At 44.6% G+C, this 12376-nt stretch overlaps 1 protein-coding gene across 1 annotated transcript; it reads left to right on the forward strand.

The window, feature by feature from the left end:
- Positions 1 to 7362: 7362 nt before the first annotated feature.
- On the forward strand, positions 7363 to 9994 carry LOC124079393 (PRAME family member 12-like). The gene is made up of 3 exons (XM_046424909.1): positions 7363 to 7649; positions 8028 to 8609; positions 9421 to 9994. Exons 1-3 carry the CDS (start codon positions 7363 to 7365, stop codon positions 9992 to 9994), a joined length of 1443 nt encoding a protein of 480 aa, XP_046280865.1.
- The last annotated feature ends 2382 nt before the right edge of the window (positions 9995 to 12376 follow it).

Below are 12376 nucleotides of genomic sequence, written 5' to 3' on the forward strand. Positions count from 1 at the left end.
ATATTAATAAAATATCCAAATAAATGTAACTTGAAAAAGTTATGTCATATTTGACAGGACTTCCCATCATATCAAATTAGGCTAATTGCCTTAACGTCTCTCTTCTAGAAATACCTTAAGCAACTATGGAGTTCTCTGGAACATCCTAATGTTAGCTCAAGGTCAAATGACAATGTAGACTTTGATCCTAGAGAAGTTAGTAAATAATCTCAAAAGTTCTAAAGCACTTAATGACACCCGGGGTCCTAGATCATTATAAAAGATAAGTCATTTAACCAGAGTGTTGAAAGATATTTATAGCAAATACAGAATGTTATGTCCTATGAAATAATACTTCAATATTTAACAGAGATGACTCAGTTTTCCCTTTCCCAAGTAATCAGAGAATTTGATAAAACCAATTTGAACCCTATAAACTTACTCTCCCCTCCTCCAGTACTGAGCATTGAACCAGGGGCACTCTACCACTAAGCTACCTGCCCAGTTCTCTTTGTTTTATTTTGAAACAGGCTTACCAAATGGCCAAGTCTGGCCCGAATCTTGCCATCCTCCTGCCTCAGGCTCCTGAGAATCTGGAATTACAGGCATGGACCACCTCACCTGGCCTAAAAGGTGCTTCTTAAAGGGAAGCTGTTTGAGAAATGTTCAACTGGAACATTCCATGAGGAAGCCATTACTGTTTTTAATTGTCTTTGGAATCATTTGCCCACCAGTTTCAAAATGTGCTTGAGAAGGAACCATAATAGACTCCGCTGCAGTGCAGAAGAAAGGCTCTTCTGGAGTTTCTTGGAATTTGCAGGTCCCATTCTGTGTTTTATTAATCTCTTGAGAGACAATGATAAAAATCCTATGATATTATTTGGAAATATAGGAGTTTAGAAGCAAGTTTTTGGTAATGCTATGGTTTTTGCAGAGTCCTCCTGAAAGTCTCTTATCAAACTATCAAGGTCAAGGACCTTCTCCTGCATGGTTCCCTGCCCTCTACTTTTGTGAGGTTTTTGTACAAATAGTTTCATTTTGAACCTGCAGTCTTTCACAGTAGCATCATCAGCTGAAACACTGTGGCCACTGAATATTCTAAGCCATTACATGGTCAGTGTTGGCTCCCTTGAGTTGTCTGAAGCTGATGGCAATCACTTGGCATGCATGAGGCTGCTGGACTGTGTGTGTGTGTGTGTGTGTGTGTGTGTGTGCATGCGCGTGTGTGTAGAACCAGAGATTATGTACCAGGGGTACTTTACTACTGAGCTATACCCCCAAAACGTTTTATATATTTGTTTGAGACATGGTCTGACTATGTTGCCCAGGCTGGCTTGGAATCTCCAATCCTCCTGCCTCAGCCTCCTGAGTTACTGGGATTGTAAGTGTGCACCTCAGTACCTGGCCATAGAGCATTTAAACCCTCAAGAGGTTACATTGCACCGGGGAGCAAGTGCCATAAATTAAAGGAGAATAATATCCTCAGACTCAAAATTCCTCTGGATGAATGTTATACCAATACCGAGACCCTCAAATAACTCTCAGACCACACATTGCCATTCCAATTATGCCTTTAGTGCAGAACAGCAGCAGACACTCTACTCTCTGAAAGCAAGATGGTCAGAGTAACACACCACCTTCAGTGATGCCTCATATTTAAGCCAAAACACCACAAAAGGGAGATTTGGGGTCTAGTCAATGTAAAGAAGAACATTGAATATATAAAGAAGATTAGTGTACTACAATTTTATTGATGTTTTTATATTAACCAAGTTTTAGACTCTGTAATGTGGAACAATACTCTAAAATAACCGTTGCTGTTTCAGCAGAGATGTACCTTCATTTGCCAGTTAGTTGCCCTAGAGAATAAAACTTATCAGACACAATGTAATTAATATTTTAAGAAGTGTTTGTCATTTTAATATGTAAATCAAACTTTGGTTTATATCAGCACATTAATATTTGCTCTTAGGGAATAACCTTGAGTACTTTCAACGATTTGTGTTACATATATAAACAACTTAGTTATAAAGAAACATTTTAATATTTATCCTTTATTTATAGATGTTAATATTACTTACTTAAACCCTATTGTTTACTTAGATGTATTATAATTATATTTTACCACATAAAAACTTTCTTACCTAGAAACAGGTTTTTTACTAAATATATTTTTATATTTAGAACCTTTTAATAATTTTTAATCCATGGATCCTTCTTTTTGTTTATACCTTAAAATAACCTTTATCAATTTCTGAATTTAGATAAATTAATTCATTTTAATAATAGGGAATATATTTGCAGTACTCTAATTGAAATGCAGTTGAAACCTCTTGACATTTTGTATATAGAATTAAACCCTCTGGGGACTTTTAACTTTTAGTAACCTTGTTTTTGTGATAATGTAAAGTAATTTAAAATTTTTTAAATTTACCAATATATGAAATAACCAACAGTGCTTAAATATTTTACCTTATGGAATTTAAGAAGTTGAGATTACTTGATATTATATTTAACAGTTAACATTTAAACTTTGTAAACAAATCAGATGTCTCTAACAAACACATCCATGATTAATTTCATATATGTCAGATCTAATTTACTTTTTTTTTAAAAAAAGGTATAAGACAAATGCATTGAATAGCATTTGTAATTTTTTCCCATAAAAGAAAAATCCTAGAGACAATGGATATTAGACACTTTATAGATATGAACATTTTATTAACAACTGTTTGACCACCTAGAAACAAATCTGTGCATTGTAACTTTAAAGATATTTTTACTTTTATTTATTTACCCAATTTCAATTGAACCTTTTAAACCATATAAGCCAAAGATATTAATATCCATTTTTTAAATTTTAATTTATGAAATCATATGTCAATTCTTAGTACCAAATATATGTAGACACTGAGAAACTGACGTGACTCCATTTTTGAAAATAAATAAATAGCAGCAGCTTCTACCTCAAGCCCTATCCAAGGAAGAGGGCATGACCCTTGTCCTTGAGGGGGAAAAACCCACAGAGCACTCCGAGGCACATACTCATCTGCTGACTTGTTTATCTACAATTAACAGGAGAGATCTGAGGCACCAGGTGTCCGTACTCAGTTAGGCTAGGTGAGGACCCATAGCAACCCCCTAGCAACCACCAATCAGTATTTTCCCAGACAGGGAAAATACTCAGGATGCCAGATGACCCCCCAGTACTTTATGGTGGCTGATAACATGTTGGGAAACCATGTAGTTCAGCACATACGCCCCTCATGGCTTAAAACAATCAGTTCAAAGGAATCCTGCAGACCCACCTTTCTGTTCAAATGTGGCTCAACAGGCTTCAACAAATATCCCTACTCATCCATTAATTCCCTCTTGTGGGGATGGGACCAAGCAGGACAAGTCCAACCTGGCACTGAGATCCAATCAAACCCATAGGAAAGAATGGTTGATCCCTGATGCTTCAGGAGAAAGGATCTTCATCAGAACAGGGATATATAAATGGTATCCAAATCAACAGGAAGTAACTTGTGTCAAATCCTGATGAAGGGGAGCCAGGGGGCCATGGGGGGAAGGTCCCTGAGCAGCACTGCCTGGCAGCAGGAACTATCACAAATGAGTAAGCCACAACCTTAGCTGTGCATAAAATCTACCCCAACCTGTACCCCCATGTTTTCTAGGAGGACACCTGGCCAGTCGCTGCCTGTTGTCCTTGAACTGAGGCCACCCTTGGTACTGAATCTGTGGAGCCAGTGAGAATTGATTCAAAGCTGCCTTTGACACCCTGTCTCCCTTTTCCTCTTGGATGGGGGTCTGACTCATCTTTCTTTGGGTGTCCTGCATTCCTGCCCTATTATGTCTGACTACACTTGTTCTTTGGAGAGCCACTGTCTGTTGTGACTTAGGTTGACAGAAACATCTACCTGCCTCCTGCACCAAGTCAAGGGTGGTAAGAGAAGGCAGGGCTGTGGCATGAAGTCACCCTTTCAGCTGCCTACACACAGACAAATGGCAGAGAAATTTAGAATTCAGTTGAGAGACTAGATTTCAATTGTTGTGGAGCCTAAAAAGCAATGAGGTCTCTGAAATAGCCTTAGCCCTACTGAACTGCACACATAGGAGATTAAATGTGGGTCATTCGTGGTAAGTCATTATGTGAAACAGAAACCAAAGATAACCTCAGACAACTGTAAGTATCCAACTGTGATGTGAGCAGAAGTATTTTCCAACAAGATACCCAAGAAGACCATCATGGTTTAGATGCTGTGTCTCCCAACAGCTCACCTGTGAGACAAAGGTTTTGGAGGAGACATGATTGGTTTATAGCCTTAACCTTGTCAGTAAATTAATTCCCAATGGGATTCACTGAATGATAACAGAGGGCAGGTGGGGTGTGGCTGGAGGAAGCTGATTTGAGGGTGTGAATATGGTGTGTATATTTTGTATCTGGCAAGGCACAATCTTGTCCTCTGGTAATGTGAGCACCTTTCCTCTACCACAATTTCCTACCATGATGTTCAGCCTCACCTTGAAGTGAGGGCCCAAGGAATGGAATCTGCTGTGTGTGCATTGAGACCTCTGAAACCATGAGTCCCCAAATAAACTTTTCCTCGTCTGTCGTTGTTGGGGTTGGGTGATTTATTGACAGCGTGAGAAAGCTGACTAACACAAAGACAGAACAAAAAAGCAGAAATGCAATTCTGTAACTGCCGCCAATCAAACCATTCCTTCTACATCTTCCCTGTAAGTCCTCCCCTCACATGGCTCATCAGCCAAGCACTCCCTCTCTTTCCGTCTCTCCTTCCTCAATTCCTGAATTACTTTTTACTCAGACTCTTCAAATTTTCCTTTGCCTGTGAACTTCTCACAGCCTAAAGAGCCCTGGAAACTGCCTGGAGCAAAGGCTGCCTGGGAGATGTGCCCTGGGGGGGTCCCTGATTCTGCAGGAAGACTCTCCAGTGGGTGGCCTCCCTGATGTCAGGAACACCTGCTGTCCAACCCTGTGTCTTTCTCTCCCATTCCCAAGTTGCCCACAGTTTCCACCCTTGGTGGATTTCAGACCTTTCCAAGTCCCCATCAGGGGCATGTTGGCCCATGCCTGTAATCACAGCAACTCAGGAGACTGAGGCAGGAGGATGGCAAATTTGAGGCCAGCCTCAGCAACTTAGTGAGGACCTAAGCAATTTAGGGAGACTCTATCTCCAAATAAAAGCAAAAAATAAAAAGGGCAGGGGATGTGATTCAGGGGTAGAGAACCAATGGATTCAATCCCCAGTACAGACAGACAAACAGGAGAAGTCTTGCCCTAAGTCTAGAAGACTGATTCCACCCTCTTTGTCTGCTCTTCCTCTCTGAGTGTGACCAGATTTGCTCCAAGCACTTGTGTGACTGTTGTCAACATGGTTTCCATTCTGTGGTTTTCATGGATGACACTACTGCCTTCAAAAAGCTGTTTTTACTATGGAATTTTTGGAAAAAAAATTCAAATAATTTTGATATAGCCAAAGACCCCTTTGAAAGATATTTTCAGGTGTTGTTTTTTCTTAGGGATTCAGTGCTTTTCTGTCTCACAGGAAAAACAGGAGGGTCACATATGGACAAAATTGAGTCCATGGTTGGAGTTCATGGAGGGACGCATCCCTGACTCTCACACTCTCCCTGATTCTGTGCTCCTGCATGAGCATCATTCAATCAATCAATCTGGAGGAAGAACATCCGATCAGGATTAAATGGGTGGAGACTGGAGAACCTGATCAGATACTGCTTTCTGATTGGATGCCAGTCAATCAGATGGAGTTGGGGGCGTGGTCAGAGAGGTCCATAAAAGCTTCTGTGGAGCCAGAAGAGAAACACAAGAGTCCTGGAGCCCAAGGAGAGCCAGTCTGGCCTGCTGAGGCTCTGAGAACGCTGCACACGTGGACAGATCCCGTAAGTCCCTCACCGCCCTGAGCAACACCCCGTTCCCGCCTCACCTGTGTGGATTCAGGAACAATTTGATTCCTGTCTTTTCTCATGAACCAATTTAGAACTTCGATTTTGCCTCTCAGTGTAATTTAACCTTGATCCTGAACAATAGGATTTCCACTTTGGTTTATGTCACTTTCAATTTTCTTTCTTTTTTTCTTTGGTATGAGCTATTAAACTCAAGGGCACTCAACCACTGAGCCACATCCCCACATCTCAATTTAGAGACAGGGTCTCACTGTATTGCTTAGCGCTGGCTCTTGCTGAGGCTGACTTTGATCCCATGATCCTCCTGTCTCAGTCTCCGGAGACCCTGGGATTACAGGCTTGTGCACTCATGCCCTGCACTTTTTCTTTTTTTAAATTGTTGTTTTTTTAAAGTTTATATGGACAATATAATTTATTTATTTATTTGGTGGTATGGTGATTGAACCAGGGTCTTGTGCATGGGAGGCAAGCACTGTATCAACAGAGGTATGTCACCAGCCCATCATTTAATAATTTTTCCTGCTGCTGAAGATCAAGCCCAGTGCCTCACATGTCCTAGGAAAGTGCTCTTCCACTGAGCTCCAGGCAAAGCCAATTTAACATTACTTAAGCAAGGAAGTAGATTGCAATCCTATTTCATTCTAATTGATTGGAATTCTATTTCCTGATAATAAAAATGTTTATTTTGTGTGCCCTTAAAATTATACTGTTTTGTTGGGCGTGATGGCACACACCTGTAATCCCAACACCTCCAGAGTTTGAGGAGGCCAGAGAATTAGAGTTCAAAGCCAGCCACAGCAGCATGAGGTGCTGAACAAATCAGTGAGACCCTGTCTCCAACTAAAATACAAAATATGGCTGGGGGCAGTGACTTACTGGTTGAGTGTCCTGAATTCAATCCCCAATATTGCCTCATCCCCCAAATTATACTTTAAAGCTTATGTAGTTTTGTAATTTTATAATTTGTTTAAACAAATAAACAAAAAGCTTCAAACTATCTCATGCAACACTTCACAGACTCTGTTCTTCTGATCTCTTTGTTCTCTTGACCTCCCCGCTAAGGTGGCAGAATCTCACATGTGTAACAGATATCCGTGAGACTCTGTTGTAATTTCCAAGTGTTTTATAATATGGGCACATGCTTTATAATTGCCCATTTAATTTTTTGAAATTAAAAATAACATCACCCATGTGAGGGCAACTCCTTTCTGAGCCTCTGTAGTTGTTGAAACTGAGGAGCCTACTGCATTAAGTCACATGACACTCCAATTCCCATTTTAGAAGGACAAAATAATAAGCAAAGCTTTCCCCCATTAAGGTTGGGGTGAGTTTTAGACTCCCCAGTACCCCCTTCCTAGTGGCTGGCAATGGATGGGATAGTGGCCTTTTCCCTGGACCATTTTCCTGGATCCTTCTTCTTTCAGACTCCCCAGGATGAGCATCCAGTCCCCACCCACGCTGCTGGAGCTGGCAGGGTGCAGCCTGCTGAGTGACAAGTCCAGGGCCATCCTGGATCTGGAGGACCTGCCCATAGAGCTCTTCCCACCACTCTTTGTGGAGGCCTTCAGCAGGGGACACACTGAGGTCCTGAAGAAAATGGTGCAGGCCTGGCCCTTCACTTGCCTGCCCCTGGGGGCCCTGATGAGGCAGCCACAGCCGGAGATGCTCCGAGTGGCCCTGGATGGGCTGGACATGCTGCTTGCCCAGCAGGATCACCCCAGGTGAGGGGGACCCAGGTGGCCTGGAAGGGAGCACCCTCTGTGCCAGGGAAAGGATGGGGATAGGCAGGGAGACTGGGTGCTGAAGTGTGCTCCACAGGCTTCCTGTGCTGCCAGCAAGGAGGGGTGGAGAGGCCTTGGCCATGCTGAGCCCCATCTGGGAAAGGCTTCCAGATGTGGAGGTGCTTGTGGCAGCTGTGCTGACCCCTGAATGAGGCTGTACCTGCCCCTGCCTCAGTCTGTACAGGTGGGGGCACCAGGCTGGATTGGAGGGAAGTGGGTGGAGAAAAGTGAGACAGAAGGAAGAGGTGGAGCAGGGAGCAGCAGCTGAGAGGGGAAGGAAGGGGCCTCAGGGCTGAGACTCTGCTGTGGTCCCCGCAGGAGGTGGAAACTGCAGGTGCTGGATTTGCGGAGGGCTCCACGGAACTTCTGGAGGACGTGGTCTGGAGCCGTGATCGATGCCTGCTCACCAGAGGACATTAAGAAGAATCGAACACTGAATGTTGGTCCAGCAATGGCAGCTAAGCTGCCCTTGAAGATATTCATAGACTTGTGCCTCACAGAAGGGCCCCTGGATGAATTCCTGACTCTCTTGTTCCTATGGATCTCACAGAGAAGGGACATGGTACACCTGTGTTGCAGTAGGCTGAAGATCTTTGGGAAACCCACCCACCACACCAGGAAGGTCCTGAGACTGCTGCAGCTGGACTCTGTCCAGAAGGTGGAAGTGCACTGCACCAGGGCGCCTTCCACCTTGGCTGCTTGTGCTCCTTTCTTGGGCCAGATGAGGAACCTGAGGAAGCTGCTTGTCTCCCAGGTTCGAGTGCCTGCCCACACCTCCCCAGAGGAGCAGAAGCGGCTGCTCTCCCAGCTCACCTCGCAGTTCCTCAGGATGGACTGCCTGCGGAAGTTCTATGTGGATGCTGTCCTCCTCCTTGAGGGCCACCTGGAGCAGGTGCTGGGGTAAGTAAGGGGGATGAGCTTCCTCTGCAGACCAGTATCAGTAAATATGAAAGAGCACCTACTGTGTGCGAGCCACTGACACTCTCATGGTGAACAAGGCACTGGAAGGTAAATAACCCATCATCTGTTCCTGTTGTATCCTGAAGCTCCATCTCCTAACCTGTGTTAGAGCAAAGGGCTAAACCAGGGTTCATGGTCTGGGAAGTGACATCATGCTGGGAAGCCAGCTGATGCGGACAGGAGCTAGTGAGGTGGGTGTGAGGTTCCTTCCCTGGGAGCCCTGTCCAGCGACAGGGGTACAAAGCAGGGTAGAGGTGAGGACTTTGAAGGAGGGAAGCCCCCACAACTCTACCTGTTCAACAAGGAAGCCCTGTTGTCCTCCATCTGGGAGCAGAGGAGCCCACTTCTAATGCCCTCCTGGGGAAGGCAGGTCTGAGCTCCAGGTGATGACTCAGGGGTTGTGAGTGAAGAGCAGGGAGTGAGACCTTGCTGAGGGGACAGGGAGTGAGCCCTGCAGGGGCTAACCCCAGGGTGTTTCAACACATCTTTCCTGGATTTGTCTTTGGTACACGACTCTTCCTGACTTCCTGGGGCTAGATTTGTGGCTTTCTGCTTGTCATTGAGGGTGACATTCATAGAGATGGAGGACCCACCTGGTCACACAAGTAGTGGTAAAAGTTTCAGGTTGAATTGGAGTGACCTGAATGAGCAGATTCTACAAAATGTCAACCATGTTCAGATGGTCACAGTGACCTTGGGTTTGGGCCAATTCATCTTCTCCCTCAGAACTAACTGCCTGGTTCCTCCTTAGGCACCTGAAGACCCCCCTGGAGACCCTCTCAATAACCAAGTGCCCGCTCTCAGATTCCGACTGGAATTATCTCTCCCGCTGCCCAAACACCAGCCAGCTCAGACGCCTGGATCTGAGATACATCAAACTGACCAATTTCAGTCCAGAGCCCCTCAAAATTCTGCTGGAGACTGTGGCAGCCACCCTGAAGAGGTTGGACTTGGAAGCCTGTGAGATCACGGAATCCCAGCTCCAAGCCATCCTGCCTGCCCTGAGCCGCTGCTCCCAGCTCAGGGCCTTGTGCTTTTTCCAGAATCGCATCTCCATGTCGGTCCTCAGGGACCTGCTCTGTCACACTGCCAGGCTGAGCCAGTTGAGGGTAGAGCTATACCCTGCCCCTCTGGAGAGCTATGATGCCCAGGGTGCCATCCTCCGAGGGAGATGTTCCCAACTCTGTGCTGAGCTCACAGCACTATTGAAGGACTTTAGGCAGCCCAAGGTCCTTGTGTTCTGTACTGTCCCATGTCCTCAATGTGGCAGCATGTTCCTCTACAACCAGGGCCTCAATCACTGTTTCTGTCCAACAGCTGCCTAGTTGAGTGTGTATAAAAAGCTGCCCTCTACGCAATTGGATGTATAACCAGGATGTAGAGGGATCATGAAGGAAACTCAGAGCCCACCATTTCAGACACTGTCTGAAGTGTGGATGGGGAAAGGAATCAGAGGCTGGGAGCTACATTGGAAGGAAGCCCCTGAAGATTGGACCTTCTGTATAGAGCCATATGTGTCTGTATAGAGTCATAACAAGGGGCCTGGATTTTTAGAATGGGATTTAGGCTTCATGCACATATGAAGAAACTATTTTGTTTCATGGATGATCCATAAATAAATAGTCCAAAATGAACGGAATCTCAAGATTAGTCCTCTGACATCTTCCATGATGGTTTTACCTAGTTTTCTGATTTTGACACTGGAATTCTCCAGGGGCTGATGGAGAAACACCACCAAGTACTTGGTGATCAATGAGGTTCATTCCCAGAAACTCAAAGCATCCAACTGAAATCAGGTCATTATCTGTTTCTACACTGTGGCATAATCCATGTAGGGGAACACAGGAGGCCTGGAGCATTCTACGTGGACAGTAAAATTTCAAAACGCCCTTCTTAGGTGACCTCAGTGCCATTCAGACACTCAAGGTTTGTCCATCCTTGTGGGTCTCCACATAGACCTAGAAACCTGGCGTCTTGGTCTTTGGATGCAGTGAGAATAAAATAGCTTCTCTGGGCCTCACAAAATCTTGCCCATCATCCTGCTACAAAGTCTTTCCTGAAATAATGTAATCATGGCCAATGAAATCATCCAAATTAGCTTTCATCAAAATAGTGGAATTATGTAGGTAGATAACACTTGTGAATGTGTCTAAACTAAACTTAATAAATTACCACCTTCTTGTGGGGGAGAAGGCTGCTCATAATTGACAGATCTTCCCCTAACACTTCCCATCTCTCCCTACCCAGGGACACAAGGTTTTCAATCAGCAGAGGATCAGAGGATGAGTAAGATCAAGATCCCCTAAATGACGACTCCTGCTGAGGACTCAGGCTGGTGTTATGTAATGACCTTAGCCTTAGCTTCCCATCCGAGGAGGAGAAGGAGGTCCACCCAATCTTCTTTTGAGTTATCCTAAAGCTGGCTGTGTACGTGTTCTAATTTGGGCCTGAAGGCTTCTCCATACACAGTGAACTAGAACCCAGTTGGATATGTAACGAGACTGCAGCTCACTCTTGGAATAGGTATCAGAGTCCAGGTCCTACATAGCCAGCCCATCTGTCCCCCACACAGCGATCTGTGTGCCTCACACCTCTTTATGACACGTCCTTTCCTCTGGCTCTATGTCTAAGTTGTGTGTGTGTGGTGGGGGGAAGTTCTGAACAGCATTCATTCTGTTCTGCTGCTGGATTCTAGGATCAAATAAAGGCAAGAAAGATCTGCATTTTGAGATGTGTCATCACTGGTTGTTTTATGGGTTTTCATGACCAAAAAGGGACTTGAAGATATTCTGGTGTGTCCAGACTCCTTGAATTGTATAAGTACTGTGAGTTGCATGTGTCCCCACACAGCCCTGGGAATAAAGCACCCAGACTGCTCTTTGTATTCCTCATCTTTTCACTGTAGGTTCATTTGTGCTGTGAGACAGCCCACAGCTGTAGGATGTCATGACAAACAGGACCGGTTGTGTAAGCATGGCCAGGTCAGAAGGGGACTGGTTTCCACTCTCTGGAGTGCTACTGATAGGTGCACATTCCTTTGAGCATCTGCATCAAACGGTCTAGATCCCCTTGCGGAACACTGGCCAATTTCACCTGTACAATCTAGGGACCCAGAACCCATGCTTTTCTACAGAAATGAGTGAACTTCATAAAAATTAACTGAGGGCCTGGGGACACAGCTCAATGGTAAAGCACTTGCCTAGCATGTGGAAGGGCCTGGGTTCCATCCCCAGAACCACAAATGTATGTGAACACATAAATGAATAAGTATATCCAATATTGATGTGACCCCAGGGGGAAGTTTTAATTTGAAGAAAATTGTCTCTGTGAGGAGTACTTGAAAACAAAGAACCAGGACCCAAATGAAAACAATCAAATGCATTTTTTAATTGGTATGCAGAGGCATGTAAAATTGATGTCCTTAAAGATTCTTTTCCAAAAACAACAGAAAACCCAGATTGGGGGTGAAGGCACATTGAGGAAAGAGACACAGATAAGCAAGAAATGAAAGACAGAGACCAGGCAGAGATACACACGAGAGTTGATTTTTCACACTTGACAAGTAAAGGCCATCTCTCTATAGGAGAGAGGAGCAGAACAGGCATCAGTTCTGGGACTTTTATGGGGGAGGATCAGGAATCAGAGCCCAGTGGGTTCTCATGCAGATGGTTAAGTGTTGGGTTGGTATGAAGGTGTGGTGAGACTTC

Source organism: Marmota monax, unplaced genomic scaffold (genome assembly GCF_021218885.2).
Source record: "Marmota monax isolate L192 unplaced genomic scaffold, Marmota_monax_Labrador192_F-V1.1 WCK01_AAM20220418_F8-fsc01403, whole genome shotgun sequence".
In the NCBI taxonomy this organism is placed as follows: Eukaryota; Metazoa; Chordata; class Mammalia; order Rodentia; family Sciuridae; genus Marmota; species Marmota monax.